Source organism: Abramis brama (genome assembly GCF_963993115.1).
Source record: "Abramis brama genome assembly, chromosome: 14".
Classification (NCBI taxonomy): domain Eukaryota; kingdom Metazoa; phylum Chordata; class Actinopteri; order Cypriniformes; family Leuciscidae; genus Abramis; species Abramis brama.
In genome coordinates, this window is record NC_139976.1 from 34,561,953 (window position 1) to 34,578,742 (window position 16,790).

At 47.0% G+C, this 16,790-nt stretch overlaps 1 protein-coding gene across 3 annotated transcripts in view; it reads right to left on the minus strand.

Annotated features, from left to right (window-relative positions):
* The window catches only part of LOC311096687 (integrin alpha-X-like), a 569,425-nt gene that overhangs the window by 13,483 nt on the left and 539,152 nt on the right, over positions 1-16,790 (minus strand). For 2 of the 3 annotated variants that reach the window (XM_084135994.1, XM_084135993.1), the window contains one exon: positions 7,879-7,982. In XM_084135994.1, coding sequence (XP_083992120.1) covers positions 7,879-7,982 — 104 coding nt within the window. Of the gene's footprint in view, positions 1-7,878; positions 7,983-16,790 lie in introns of those variants that run through there. The other variant, XM_084135995.1, reaches the window with a different exon arrangement.

Sequence of the window (16,790 nt, forward strand, 5' to 3'; positions counted from 1 at the left end):
TTTACGATTAGGTTTTGTTTGTTAACATTAGTTAACTACATTAGATAACATGAACTAACAATGAACAATACTTCTACAGCATTTATTAATCTTAGTTAATGTTAATTTCAAAATTTCAAAACTATACTATACTATAATGTATTTACTAATAAATAAATCTTTAATGTATAGTAAACATCTAATTTATCAATATCTACAATCACATCTAGCCCCATACTGGTTAGCAGAAGCGCAATTTAATCGCTTTGAATTTAGAATGTTTATTTAATGATAATCGCTAGAAAATACAAATCAGAGTTTTAAATTGCATGTACTAAATTTTGGTAACAATATAATAGGAAATAAAACAGCTGATATAATATTTTCTATAACCTTCTAAGGTTGATACTTTTCTGAAAGTTAAAGGACAAATCAAGTGAAAAATGAACCTGGGCTTAATTAACACATGGTTACCGAGTCGATCGTTCCCTGCGATGCGTTTTCATGAAAATCGAATGTATAGAGTTTTATCTTTAAAAACATTTTAGCTCATAACACTAGTATATGGGGCACAGAGTAAGTAAAAATAAATCGCTAGTTAATACCACTAACAAGGCTCAAAATAGCCTCACACTAACACGGTAACATAATGAGGGTCCTTACATACAAACCGAAACATTGAGAACTTTGTAAGTGTACAGACAGTTTAATAAGAAGATACTTTATAAAGACAGTACATTACGCGTTGACATGCAGGATCCATCTTGGAAAACGTCTCGGTTACGTATGGTAACCCTCGTTCCCTGAGTCCAGGGAACGGAGACGCCTCGTCGGGGGAGTTCCCCTGACGAATTGGGATCACGCCAGGGATCCAACCGCCTTCGAGAGAGTTAACAACGAGCCAATGAAAGAGAAACTGAATTGGCATGCAATATTTGCATTCCGCGGCCCGCCTACCAGCGCGGGTATAAAAGGCGGAAGTAAACATTGCGCAATGCTTTTCGCTGAGGAGCCGAACAGTGTTCAGTCCTCCGCGAAGGTACAGCAACATGGCGACGGGACGAGGCGTCTCCGTTCCCTGGACTCAGGGAACGAGGGTTACCATACGTAACCGAGACGTTCCCTTTCGTCAGCAGGGAACTCCGACGCCTCGTCGGGGGAGTTCCCCTGACGAATTGGGATCCCTACCAAAACGCCATGGTGCTGGCCCCTTCCAGCGCCCAGCTAAGCTACCCTGCAGCAGTTTCCAGAAATTTTGCGGGAGCTAGCTAGGGAACCCCACTGCTGTTCCGCAAGACCCAAACAGTGGATATTGGATAACACTGGGAAAGCGTGCCCGTCCCCAAGGAAAATAATAAGGGGGGGAACGCTGCGGAAGCTGAGGCAGCCTAGAGGAAGGCCCTCAAATACACACATGTACTAACCACGTGGGGTAGTGAAACATATGGCAGTCCTTGAAGGTAGTCCCAGTCCGGAGGAGTGAGGAGCGTACTCAACAGGGACGACAGAATGCGTCTGTCAAGGGGAAGACACGGCTGAACTGCACGTGGCAATCATGGGTCGCCGCAGGGACCACTGGAAAAGGCACCCAGTCTACTAGCAACTCCTTACTGAAGGTAGCAGACCTGGTGCCGGCGGTCCGCAACGCCTGGCACCGGAGGGGATGATGGAGGAACTCACGAGGTTAGCCGTTTCTTGGGTAACCAACGGAGCAAAAAGACGCACGTATCCGCTCACGGAATGGCGTCGCAAGCCGACACACCTATTCCCTCTAATTGCTGGCCGTAGCAAGTACTCGGGAGGAAACAGGTTCCACACGTAGGCTATAAAACCTAGCGAACGTGTTCGGTGTCGCCCAGCCCGCAGCTCTACAAATGTCTGTTAGCGAGGCGCCTTGTGCCAGAGCCCAGGAAGCGGCAACACTCCTAGTGGAGTGAGCCCGCAGCCTGGGTGGGCAAGGCTCACCCTGGGACTCATAAGCCCTGGTGATAGCATCCACTAGCCAGTGGGCTAACCTCTGCTTGGAGACAGCCTTCCCCTTCTGCTGGCCTCCGTAACAAACAAAGAGCTGATCTGAGGTCCTAAAGCTTTGCGTTCTGTCTATATAAACCCGGAGGGCCCGGACGGGACAGAGAAAAGCTAGGGCTGGGTCTGCCTCCTCCTGGGGCAGCGCTTGCAGGTTCACTACCTGGTCCGCGAAGGGAGTGGTAGGAACCTTGGGCACATATCCGAGCCTGGGTCTCAATGTGACCTGAGAAAGGCCAGGCCCGAACTCTAGGCACGATTCGTCGACCGAAAATGCCTGCAGATCCCCTACCCTCTTGAAGGAAGCCAATGCTAACAGGAGCGCTGTCTTAATGGACAGGATATTAAGCTCGACTGACAGCAAAGGCTCAAAAGGAGGACTTTGAAGTGCCTTAAGCACCAGAGTTAAGTCCCAAGAGGGTACAGGGTGCAAGTTGCGAGGTGGATTTAGCCTCCTAGCACCCTTGAGGAATCTGATGACCAGGTCGTGCTTCCCCACGGACTTACCTTCAACTACATCGTGATGTGCGGCTATTGCGGCAACATACACTTTAAGGGTGGAGGGAGACAGCCTTCGCTCCAACCCTTGTTGTAGGAAGGAGAGCACGACTCTGATCGGGCAAGTTCGTGGGTTCTCCCCGTGGGAAGAACACCAGCCGACGAACAGGTTCCACTTCAGAGCATAGAGGCGCCTCGTAGAGGGGGCTCTAGCTGAAGAGATGGTATCTACCACTGCCTGTGGCAGGCCATCTAAAACCTCCGCGTCCCGTCCAGGGACCAGACATGGAGTTTCCAGAGGTCTGGACGCGGGTGCCATAGAGTGCCCCGTCTCTGAGAGAGAAGGTCTTTCCTCAGAGGAACCGGCCAGGGAGGGGCTGTCGCAAGGAGCATGAGTTCTGGGAACCAAGTCCGGGTTGGCCAATACGGGGCCACCAAAAGGACCTGCTCCTCGTCCTCCCTGACCTTGCACAGTGTCTGTGCAAGAAGGCTCACTGGGGGGAACGCATATTTGCGCAAGTCCCGGGGCCAGCTGTGTGCCAGGGCATCCGTGCCGAGAGTTCCCTCGGTCAGGGAGTAATACCACTGGCAATGGGTCGTGTCCGGAGAGGCAAACAGGTCTACCTGTGCGGCTCCGAAGATTCGCCAAATCAGCTGGACCGCCTGGGGATGGAGTCGCCACTCTCCCGGAAGGGGAGGCTGACGTGAAAGCTCGTCGGCCACATAATTGAACTCCCCTGGGACATGAATGGCACGAAGCGACCTCAGATGCTTCTGACTCCATAGGAGGAGGTGGGAGGCGAGTCGCGACATACGACGGGAGCGCAGACCACCTTGTCGGTTGATGTACGCAACGGTCGCAGTGCTGTCCGTACGGACCAGTACATGCTTGTGTCTGAGAAACCCCTTGAGGCGACACAAGGCCAAGCGTACTGCTTGCAACTCTAGGCAATTGATGTGCCAATGCAGCTGGGGCCCCGTCCACAGACCCGAGACTGCATGCCCTTTGTACGTGGCCCCCCAACCCTTGGCAGAAGCATCTGTGAACACCACAGCATGCCTGGAAACCTGGACTAGGGGCACTCCGGCCCGTAGAAACGCAGGATCCGACCAAGGGGAGAAGGTTTGGCGACAGTGCGGGGTGACTTTGACCCGGAACGTGCCGCTCTGCCACGCCCACCTCGGGACTCGGTCGTGAAGCCAGTGCTGGAGCGGTCTCATATGCAACAAGCCGAGCGGCGTTACTGCGGCTGCGGCTGCCATATGCCCCAGGAGCCTCTGAAACTGTTTCAGTGGGACCGCTGTCCTGCCTCGAAAGGACTTGAGACAGGTGAGCACTGACTGGACGCGCTCCTCTGTGAGGCGCGCAGTCTGAGCGACTGAGTCCAGTTCCATACCGAGATAAGAGATCCTCTGCACGGGGCAGAGTTTGCTCTTCTCCCAGTTGACCTGAAGCCCCAACTGACTGAGGTGACGGAGCACCATGTCCCTGTGATCGCACAACACATCTCGCGAGTGAGCCAGAATGAGCCAGTCGTCGAGATAGTTGAGAATGCGAACGCCTTGTTCTCTCATGGGAACAATGGCCGCCTCCGCGACTTTCGTGAAGACACGGGGCGACAGGGCCAGCCCGAAGGGTAGGACCTTGTACTGATATGCTCGACCCTCGAAAGCAAACCGAAGAAATGGTCTGTGTCGGGGAAGAATCGAGACATGAAAGTACGCGTCCTTCAGGTCGATCGCTGCAAACCAATCCTGGGGACGGATGCACTCGAAAATGCGTTTCTGTGTGAGCATCTTGAACGGGAGCTTGTGCAGGGCCCGATTCAATACTCGCAGATCCAGGATTGGTCGTAACCCACCGCCTTTCTTGGGTACAATGAAGTAAGGGCTGTAAAACCCTGACCTCAAATCGGCTGGAGGGACCGGCTCGATCGCGTCCTTCGCCAGCAGGACGTCGATCTCTTTCCGCAAGACCGGAGCATCCACTAGACGCACACGGGTGAAGTGGATGCCCCTGAACTTGGGAGGCCGGCGTGCAAACTGAATTGCATAGCCGAGCCGGATGGTGCGGATGAGCCAGCGCGACGGACTCGGGAGCTCTAACCAGGCTCCGAGAAACCGCCGCAACGAGCCCACCCGCACGACCGGCGTACCCGCGGAGGGGCAGCGAGGTGGAGGGCAGGGACATGGCTCTGGTGGCATTGTAGCGGCCGAGAGCGGGGTCTGGGTGTGTATTTGGACGACACCTACCTGCCTCCACCGGGGGACAGACGGCAGAGAAGACCCGAGAGTGTTCTGCTGCGGTCTGTCGCCTGGCGAGGGAAGGGGAGGAGACAAGGAGCAAGGCCCGAGGGCGGCTGCTGGTCTCGCTGCCTTCCCGCCCAGCGGCAGACAGGAGTGGCGTGACCGAGGTGGCGCCACTGCTATCTGAGAGCTGGGGAGAGGGGACTGAGAGTGGCGAGACCTGAGGGTGGCGCACACTGCCGTCCCACTCTCTAACGGGAGAGACTGCTTGTTCAGCAGTCTCAACCGTGAATGACCCAGAGGAGGAAGAAATTGCTCTTTTATTGAAGTTTTGGGTACCACCGACCGTCTGGTCGGTGGCGGAACAGAAACAAAAACAAACAAAGGATTCTCCACCCGGCCCTCCTCCGGGGGAAGGAGGGGAGCAGAGGCCCCCTCCTGTAGAGCAGCACTTCGGTCCTCTGGGTCGCCCGTCTCAGGAACGCCTCTTCCCTTTGGCCTTCTTGGGGGTCGGAGGCGGCTGAGCAGGCGGGGGAGCCCTCTTACGACCGCCGCCCCGCCTCCTGGGGTTGGACTGCTGCCCAGGAGGAGGAGCGGAGGCAGCCGCAGGAGGGCGCCCTCGGCGACGAGCAGTCTGGGGTACCTCGGCCGCAGAAGACGGACCAGCAGCAGTCCGCTTTCTGGGCAGGACATGCCGAAGCGCCTCAGACTGCTTCTGGGCGGCGGAGAACTCTTGGGCGAAGTCCCCCACCGCGTCGCCGAAAAGGCCCCCTCGGGATACAGGGGCATTCAGAAACCTGGCTTTCTCTGAATCCCGCATATCCGCGAGGGTAAGCCAAAGGTGGCGCTCCTGGACCACCAAAGTGGACATCGCCCGTCCCAGAGAACGTGCGGTGACTTTCGTCGCCCGGAGGGCGAAGTCCGTCGCCACACGCAGCTCCTGCAGCACCCCTGGGTCGGGACCACCCTGCTGCATGTCATGAAGCGCTTTGGCCTGGTGGACCTGAAGCAACGCCATGGCATGCAGGGCGGAAGCGGCTTCTCCACACGCCGTGTAAGCCTTCTCGGTCAGACCGGAGGAGAACCTACAGGCGCGGGAGGGGAGTGAAGGGGCACCCCGCCAAGTGGAAGCGGCCTTCGGACACAACTGCATCGCTACTGACCGCTCCACTGGGGGGATTCCCTCGTATCCCTTAACCGCCCCACCATCCAGGGTGGTGAGGGAGGAGGAGTGAGTCGGTCTATGTCTGGCAGACAGGGGTGCCATCCACGACTTCGTCAACTCCTCATGCACCTCCGGGAAGAACGGGACCGGAGCGGGACGCTGAGAACCAGCGCGACCCGCCCCAATACACCAATCATCAAGCCGCGAAGGTTCGGGACACGGTGGAGGGTTCCACACGAGCCCGACATTCGCGGCCGCCCGGGCAAGCATAGCGGCCAACTCAGGATCCGGCTCGGCCGCAGCCACCGCACCCGAAGGGGGTAGACCCGGTGAGTGGTCACCCGAGGATGACCGCTCTCCCTCCGATGCTGCGATAGACATCGCATCTTCAGGTGGCGCCCCGAAGGAAACAACCGGAACCGCACGGGGCGGCTCCAGTGGCTCCAACAAGGGCACCGATGGCAACGGTGCTACAGAGGAGTGGGAACCTCGTGAGGGTATTTCACCTGGCGAGATATTCCGCACTGTAACCCTCATACGCTCACCAACAGCCACAGCCGAAGTAGTCGCCTGCTGGACTGAACCAGCAGACGAACTAGAACGGGTGTAGACTGAAGGGACCCCCTCAGCAATTTTCTGCTGAAGGATTTTAAGTCTCGAGCGGAGCGCCGCCAGAGTCATGTTCCCACAATGAGAACATGACTCGTTCACAAATGCTGCCTCTGCGTGCCCTAAGCCCAAGCACGAGACGCAGTATCTGTGACCATCACCCTGAGACAGAAGTCTACCGCATCCAGAAACGCACGGGCGAGATGACATCTTTGTCACGTAGACAAAGGCGCAGGTCGCCCGGAAAAGCTCTTTCAGGAAAGAGAGAGAACCTCTCTTTCACGTGCCGAAGCACACAGGGACCCACCGCGGCCACACACGGGGAAACTGCAAGCCCGTGTGGGCACTCAATACCAGCCGTGAAAACGGCTTTTGATTTAATCAAAAAGGCACGGCTGGCGGCAGGAAGCGGCGATCGCTGACAGGCTGTAACACCGGCAGATAGAGAGGACTCTTTCCTGAGGAGGACTCGATGAAAAAACTCTTTTTTCTTTTCTCTCAGGCGAAGGAAACAGCAGCAGACAGTGTTGAATCCTGTTCGGCTCCGAGGCGATAAGCATTGCGCAATGTTTACTTCCGCCTTTTATACCCGCGCTGGTAGGCGGGCCGCGGAATGCAAATATTGCATGCCAATTCAGTTTCTCTTTCATTGGCTCGTTGTTAACTCTCTCGAAGGCGGTTGGATCCCTGGCGTGATCCCAATTCGTCAGGGGAACTCCCCCGACGAGGCGTCGGAGTTCCCTGCTGACGAAAGGGAACAGTCTCGACTAATCGAGCCACGAACGCCGTGCTACGTTAGATTTCACAAACGTAATTCCTATCGACCAGCTATCCTATCGACGGCGTTCGTGGCTCGATTAGTCGAGACTTTTCCAAGATGGATCTTGCATGTCAACGCGTAATGTACTGTCTTTATAAAGTATCTTCTTATTAAACTGTCTGTACACTTACAAAGTTCTCAATGCTTCGGTTTGTATGTAAGGACCCTCATTATGTTACCGTGTTAGTGTGAGGCTATTTTGAGCCTTGTTAGTGGTATTAACTAGCGATTTATTTTTACTTACTCTGTGCCCCATATACTAGTGTTATGAGCTAAAATGTTTTTAAAGATACAACTCTATACATTCGATTTTCATGAAAACGCATCGCAGGGAACGATCGACTCGGTAACCATGTGTTAATTAAGCCCAGGTTCATTTTTCACTTGATTTGTCCTTTAAGCACCAATGTTCGTTTGTTGAAAAAGAGAACAACGCTCATATACAGTATTACCCTAGACCCTGCTGTAGTATATACCCTACTGGAAAGTAGCAAATTATATTTCAATTAGTACTGTAGAACAAAACCCCAAATACCATTAATCATCAATGATGAGCAGGTTCCTTGTGGGACAGTACAGTCGTAAATCAATCCTCTTCGATCTCGACTGATTTGAATTAAAGGATCACTCACGATCAGACTATAAGAAAACAAAAGGTAAGAATGTGTTATAATCAACTATAGAGGAAAGATCATTAATTGAATTGATAATTTTGTAAAGAACTAAGTTCCCATAAAGAGAATGTACATGTATAGGCCTACTGCAGTCAACCTCGAATTTAGGTTAGATTGCCAATTAGTTATCAATTATATAATAGTTTAGCAATACATTTGATTGTTCTATTTAACTCTTTACTTATATTTTACCCATTCATATTAGGAAGCTATGTTGCTCAGAGGTCCTCACACCTTGTTTAACGTGGGTCTCACAATCACAAACTCGCCAGCTTCGGTCACCAAATAGATGTAATTGCTTTATACCTGAGATCGGTCGCATTCACGTTTACACAATCAAAGATACTTTGGTATAGCCCCCATGGAATTGCATACACTTGAATTTAACGTAACGTTTACTACAGTAGAGGTATGGCCACTACTACAGATACAGTTGGTACTCAACCAGAATAATACTTTTACCGCCGCCGTTCCCGCGGCGATGAATTGCGGGTGTGTATTTGCAGCCTCTTACCGCTAAGAGGTGCTACAATCACAGACTTTGCAAAGTGTCAGTTTATTCTCTCTATTGTGTAAACTGCCGCCGCACCGCTGCTCATTGAGAGCGATTGAAAGCTGGTAGCAGATCAATTCAAATGAAACATTTAACGAATTCATAATCACAATACTGAAATTACTGAATTTAAATTGAATACATTTAATAATGAAAACATTTTCAACATAAAACAGTGCAATAGAAAAATATTAGGCTACATCAATGAGGCTTTACAAGAGCATAAGACGTTATCTTAACAGCAATCAGACGATAGCTCTGTGGTCAACGCAACAACATGAGCCTTGCGGAGCTTCAAGCGATCCGAGATCGAATCTCAGTGTAGCCGACAGCGTTTGTTTTACCGTTCTTGATGCTTAAATATGTATCTGTTTATTAAAGTCAAGCGTTTTGTTTAAATATCAATTGTAGGCTACACTACAACATAAATTTTCTACATTACAGTAGAGCCTCTGCACAGACAACAAAACTTATGAAGGAAGATTGTCAGCCGATCGCACCAGAAAATGAAGATTATGAAGCTTCCGTTGCTATGGCCGGGTATCACTGTCAGTCATCTCAATTTCGTGAATGATTCACAAAACAATAATTTAGCAGATTAAATACGAGCTTCATAATCTTCATTTTCTGGTGCGATCGGCTGACAATCTTCCTTCATAAGTTTTGTCATCTGTGCAGAGGCTCTACTGTAATGTAGAAAATTTATGTTGTAGTGTAGCCTACAATTGATATTTAAATGAAGATTATGAAGCTCGTCTTTAAAGTCCAACTGAAATCAAAATTGACCCTATTTACTTTGTTAGCGCATATTACTAGTCTTGTGGTGAAAAATTAATCCGTGCAAGTTAATACACAGAAAAAAATTGTTTGCCGTCGTAATCTTAAATCAAAGTTTAAAAAAAGACAAAAAAATGAAAATGTAAGAGAACACTAAAATTAATTAAGTTTGAAACCCCATCGAACATTTCAAGGTATAAATAAAGTGTTGGGACAGTTTATTTATTTAAAACAGGGTTGCATCGAGTTTAGAGTTTATTCCCTTTGCGATGCAAAATAAGAAACACAGAATCTTATTCTTGCGACATTTTAAATTTGTATTGCCAAAGAAATTGCATCTAAGTTAAAAAATTAAAACGGTACAAAACGAAAAAAGTTCAAAGCAACATGAATTAAGAACAGGCGTTTTTCTTTGCCTCTCTCTCGCGCTGGATCTCTTTTTAGCAAGTTTCTTTTGTCTCCCTCACTGCGCGCGCCGGGTCTCTCTCGAAATTAAACATTTCAGGGTAAAAACACATCATACAGCTGATAATAGGCCTACTGTATATGTCGCTGCGTGTCATCCACACAAATCACGAAAGAAAAAACTAACAAATAGACTTTGTTGCTTCAAAGACACAGCATGCCTTGCTGAATTCACCTTACAATAAAACGAGGTTGATCGTGAATGAAAGCGCTCTGTATCTGCTACTCACTCACATTCTTTCATGGCATGAATGCGTTGTTTAGATAATGCCAGATTGTTAACAATCATACACACTGCTCAAACATTATAAAACTCTACAAAACCAATTGAAACAACTGGATTGAACACTTAAATTGAAATTGTGTGTGAAAAACCTTTAAAGAAGCCGTATGTAAGATTGTGGCCAAAACTGGTACTGCAATCACTTTCAAATTACTGTAGAGCGGTGTATCCCCTCCCCCCTGACTCGAGGTTGCCAGATAGGCTGCAGGATCCAGCAGGAACGTAGGCTGACACGTAGCTGTGGTAACTAGAGCAGAGCTGGCAACCCGGATGCCGAAACACTACTGACTTCGTGATTGGTAGATAGGTGGAGGGTGGCGCTTCAGGCCAAAACACAAGATGACAACATCAACATCAGTTGAGGGCTGCAACTTCACTTTTTAAATGACAATATCCTGGCCAGACTACTGTTGTCAGTGATATAAGTATTTGAAATGAACATGATTTCTTAATGTCTAGTGACATATCAGGGCCATTTTATGATTAATTGAAATACATTTCTTACATACGGTTCCTTTAAATACAATAAATAAAACTACAATATTTATAATTTATTAAGATATAGGGCCTACATTTGGACACATCGAGAGAGAGATATATACATATATATATATTAACAGAACTGCTTTTGAAATTACGATTGGAATTATTATACAGATGTAAAGTCATTCTGTATAATATTTGTTCCTTAGTGTAAAATGGAAATGCATGGTAATTTTATTTTATAAATATAAGCAACAAACTTTATGGTGTAACATAGTTTTAGAAGTAGACAAATCTCTCTGCATTAATAATAGGCTATAAAATGCATTAATAGGCTAATATAAAAATTACAATAGTCCATGTTGGTTCGGGATTTGAACCCGTGTCATCTAAATGATCGAAACGTAAGTTCAACCACTCTCCCATGAATTTACTCACTGAGAATTGCCCAAACGTTCGTTTCTGCAGTGTGTGTTCGCTCAGACGAGCAAGAAGCGCTCTTCATTCGTCTCATTCCTCAATAGAATGGTAAAAATAATCAGCTTCATTGCACATAATTTATTTTTGTTTGTTATTTTTGTTACTAATTATTTCATTTATTATTTTTGTTATCGCACTGTTCCCCCGGGGAATAGGCTTGTCGCCCACCGACGTCTAGGCCTACAATATGAAATATAGGCTATATTGTTCTTGTCTCTATTTTTAACCTTTTTTTTTTTCTTTTTTTTTCTGCCCTAAAAAATGCTGTTTACCATAGTAATTGCACCATTTCAAAATGCAGCAATTGCTGCTGTTTTGCACAATAACCCTTTGCGCCACCTGGCAGTCATTTCGCGAATGACTTTGAAAATGCGACTGGTTTATTTTTGCCACGGTGGTTTTGCCGCGGTTTTGGTTTTGCCGCGGTAATAGGCATTCTGTTTGACTACCTACTGTATAATGGCGCTTTTCCATTACCAGTTCCAGCTCGACTGGACTCGACTCGACGCGTCTCGGCTCGCTTAGAACCTCGCCGGAGGTGATACGAAAAAGAGTACCTGGAAGCAGGTAGCCTACAACTCTTACACAGTGGAAAACCAATCAAACGCGAGTCGAGCCGAGCCGAGGCGAGCTGGAACTGTGCGCCATAAGTCGACCAACATTACTTCTCTCATAATAGCTTTGGATTGGTTCCCACGTACATTTATCTAAAGTAACATTAAATTAAAACAGAGGTAAGACACACCCAGATTTAGGTTGGTCAAGCAGCACTTTTGCTGCCCTCAATGGAAATTCACTTCTTGTCTTTGCAAAACATGTAGCCTACACTTAGTGCCAAATATTTGTCGTCACTAATCTGACGTAAAACTTGCGGTAACACGAATCTGTTTAATCTACTTGGCAAAACAATTTCAGAGTCAGTCGGAATAAAATATAAAGATAATAAATACAAAACATCAAATGCTCTGGAATAAAGAGAGAAGATGCGAACCTGACATTATAAAATACATGATGTGGAGTGCCTGCATACACTCCGCTATCACAGGCTAATCTGAGCTACAAATCTCCACGAGCCTTCTTCAGCATCTCCCTAAATACTCAGACCAAGGCAGAAACCTCTTTTCAAATGTAAACATGAGTTCACAGTGGGAATTTGCATTAATCACTGTCCCAGACTTACTGGGGACTAGAGTAGGGTACCGAAACCCGGTACTTATATGGAACCGGTACCCAGGTAACGGTATGTAACCGGACCGAATCAAAATGCAGATTTCGGTGCCTCATTTCGCTGATTCATCTCATCAACTTGCATGTAGGCAAAAAATAGGCTCCAAAGTACCGAAGGGGTGATTCTGGAATCCACTTTTGCTTCAATGTATATCTAATGAGTTAGATTGTATTTCTAATGATTATAATCAAGGTATTAATCAATATTTTTCCTTCTAAATATCACATGAGTTGAATGACTTCTCTAGGCTTATGAGATTTTACTTTGTTATAGAAGTTACCAGTGTGAGTACTGAAATGTTCTTTTCATGTATTCTCTAATGTCTGTATTAAATATCTGAGAGTTGACTGAGGGTCTGTCCCATGCTAGGAATACAGTAACAGTGCTTGCTCATTTAGCCTCGTTTTGTTTAAGAAAGGTCTTCAACATGCTAAAATATATATCTGTTCTTCTAACTCATCATGACGACTATAGGTCACAAGGGTCATAGGAACCAATAGTTTAAGTGACCATTTCTAAGTTAAAGCATTTACTTTACTGTTCTATATTACAGTGTTCTCTGACTAAGAGAAAGAATATGTTATCTGGATGTTTTGGAAAGAGTCGCCTGTTTACTCACAATAAAAACAAAGTGTTGTGCTTTTTGCCGTCTTGCGATGCTGTGAGGAATAATACTATCGTAATAATAATCCTGGAAAATTTACCTCAGAAGTGCTGGTTTAGTTTCACTTTGAGGAGCAACGGATCCATCTGAGGATTGTGAATAGTAAGTTCTTTATTCTTAAAGTGCTTTGTTCTAATCACGATATGCAATAGTGTCTGTAAACCGCAAAAAGACTGTTTAAATATGAATCGCTTGTCAGTGTGTGAATGAATGAACTGCACAGATGGCGCTGTTGTTTACTACAGAACAGCTTGCATCTGTGCCGTTTAGCTTTTACCAAACTATATTGCTATAGGCTACTGAGATGAGTAAAAATCGACTGAAATACGTTGAAATAAAATGTCTTTGTATAAGCAACGTATTAAACTGCAAATTAACATTTATATGCTAATATATCATAAAAACGATATGTTACAGACGAAATATGAATGTTTAGACAAGATTTCGTTGATTAGTTCTGGATAGATTATAAAGTTCATACTGTAAAAAAGACTACTGTCTCATCAAATAAGCTTTTGCTCGCCAATTTCTGCTCATATGTTAAATATATAGTAGGTGATGTTTTGTCAAAAATAAAGTAGGTATATTGAATTATCTACTAAGATGTTATTATAGTGTCTTTTCCAATATTCAAACTAATGAATCCTTAACTTTTAAATACGTATGATAAAATTTCTACTTTTTTACAAAGAAAGATTACACTTGAAATATTGTTAAAATTGTAATTGTTGTTGATTTACATGTGAAAACGTTTTAATAAAATAGCAAAAAATATATTTACAAGGTAGATGTAAGCAACATCTTAATAGGTCATTATAAGCCTTCTCATTAAATTATTTATTATTGTTTTTTATTATTGACACATTTGGGGAGAGGATACATATTCCAAAACTTTCTGAAAATATAGTATGAGAATTAACTGCATAGTTACTAGAAATGTTTACCTTATTTATTATGGTATACCCTCTTAGTGACACACCTGAATGACAGGCTCATTATGTAGCTCATTATGCAGGTCATTGTCTTCTCAGGTGTGAATCAGAGCATTATTCATGATCATTCACGCCCCCATGCATATTGCCTTTCCAAACAAAACGTGTCTTACAAAGTTTAAATCAATGTATTGTTATATGTGAAGGAGTAGGCAGGATGATTTTCAAATCATTTGAAGCGAAAACTCTAGGCGACAACATCCATTAGTCAAAAGTATTGTGGACACATATTTAGTATGTGTTTTGTGGCCTTATTTCAGAAACTTTAATTTTTAGTTTTTTCAATAACCATGTATAAACATTATTCTCTCAAAAATATAATTATGTACATACATGTTGCTCACATATTATGGTAGCCCTGTTTGTGGTAAAAAGAGTGTAATTACACCTTTGCCATTAATATGTTTAAAAGCAACTGAAAAAAGCACAAATGTCAGGGCATGTCAAAACATCTCAAGGACCCCAAAAAACACCTTAGACCCCAGAGGGTTAATCTACTGAGTGATCAAACAACGAGCAAGCTCTTCAGGAGAATCTGTTGTGTCTGGTCGACTTTCTTTCTTTCTGTCTTTTTGTTTTTGTGTTACTGAGCAAAACAAAAAGGCTGTTTCCACAGCTGGTAATGGTACGCCAAGAGCGCGCGCTGAATAGCTGTTCTTACGGCTGGTAAGACCGCAGAGAAGAGAGATAGCGCACAACAGGTTGCACATTTCCTGTCTGTATTCACTGTGACTGTTCCCCTGCGTGCTTCAGTACCAAGGAGAGCATTCCCCCGAAAGAGCTTACATGGGTGTGAGTTGCGTCTTTCTAAAGATGACATTCAACCCGTGTGTTTCTGGATGCGGTCGTTTCCTGTCCTCACTGATGACCACGATTACGGTCTCGCATGCCTGGGAAACATGTGAGGCTGTGTTCGTGGGTGGTTCATGTTTTCGTACGGGAACATGACCACGTCGGCACGCCGGTTGACTCTTCTTTCTCCAGAAGGCTTGAGTCCCCTCTGTTGTTGACCAGCCGCAGCTTGTGTGTAAAAGCACAGCTGCAGGTCTGCTTGACACTCTGGGAGACCGTGGAGATCAACGAGAGCTTCTGCCGGGCAAAACCCGACAGCTCTCTCACTCCTCAGTGTGTCGTGTGCCGGAGAGCTGCCGGGCTGCAGCACGGGTTGTCACGGCAACCCAGCGCTCGCTCGGCGCTCTAGGTGTGCGGTCCCCTTGTCTATTCTCTGTTGTAGTGCCCTCCCTGGTGGTCACCAGGAGAGGTCTACTTCAGTAGAATAGCTTGGGTGATTTGAGAGCTGAGGGTTTCTCCTTCGGGGAACCAACCCCCTAGGGCCCCTCCCTCTCTAGCGCATCACAAGTTGTGCAGCTTCTGGATGGAATTGCTGGTTCTTCAAAAAGAAAAAAAAAAGAAAAAAAGAAAACAAAAATGGGGGAACCTAGCGTTTCATTCAGGGCTCCAGCTGAGGGCATATGTCGATTGCTGCATCGGAGAGAGGGGCTGTTTTGTTCTGGAAATGAGGATGATGCTGAGTTCCCACTGTAATAGTGTATGTGCTTATGCAGAATCAATTTCAGAGCTGACAGCCATGTTTTCCCAGGTCTTTCTCGAATGTGCATTGAAAACTTAGCAGTATGGAGCTATATGGGAGCCAAAATATGGAACGCCAAAAGTGCCCAATTCTGCATAAGGTTTCACCTCTCTCACTACCCTCGATGGTGGGGTGGCTGTGCCTCTGGCAGGCCACCTCTGCCCTGCATGCAAGGCCAAGGCACTCTTATTGCACGAGGGTAGTTCTGAGCCGGGGTTGAGCTGCGCTTGTCAACTGACCGTGCTGAAGTCACAGCACAGGTCCTCGGTCAGACGATGTCCACCTTGGTGGTCCAGAAGCGCCCCTGGCAGTTCTTGCAGAGGTGCGAGAGGTCGTCAAAGTACGCTTTCTCGATGCTCCCATCTCACAAGGTGGCCTTTTCGGCGACACTGTTAAGAACTGGCCCAGCAGCTATCTGCAGTCAGCAGCAGACTGAGCGCCTCCCCCGACGTACCACCAGAGTGCCTCGTGGGCCGTCCCTCAGTCTACACGTCGCCAAGGGTGTCATACCCTGAAAAAAAAAAAATTAAAAAACAACTCCGGCAGGATGACACCGCCCGTCTCAGCCGCTGTTTAAGTGGTCGGTGAAACAATCACCCCTGAGATGGGTGGAGCTGCTCTCTCCCGGTGGAGGGCCAGGAAACAAATCTTTGAGTTTAAATTCTGTTCCACCACTGGAGTCACAGTGGTACACAAATTCTCAAAAAAAAAGAAAAAGAAAAGAGCAGTTCCTCTATTCCTGGGTCTGAAGAGGGCCCGGAGAGTAGTGGGAGGAGAGAATCCTCACCACTCTCATCCACCTCTTCTATGAAGAAGAGAATACTAAGAGGATGGCAGTCCCACTGAAATTCTTTCAGAGGCTCCTGGGGCATATGGCAGCGGCAGCAGCGGTAACTCCGCTCGGGCTGCTCCATATGAGACTGCTTCAGGGTCCGCATGCAGTATCAGGGGTGTGGACGGGCCCTCAACTGCATTGGCACATCAATTGCCTCGAGTTGCTAACAATACGTCTCGCTCTGAGCCGCTTAAAGAGGCCGCTACAGGAATCCTCTGAGGAAGGACCTTCTGACTCAGAGACGGGGCACCCTATGGCACCCTCATCCGGACTTCTGGAAACTCTATGTCTGGTCCCTGGACGGGACGCGGAGGTTCTAGGTGACTTACCCTCAAAGGTACTTAACACCATCACTTCTGCGCAAGCGCCGTCTAAGAGACGTGCGTACTCCTTGAAGTGTAACCAGTTCGTCGAGTGGTGTT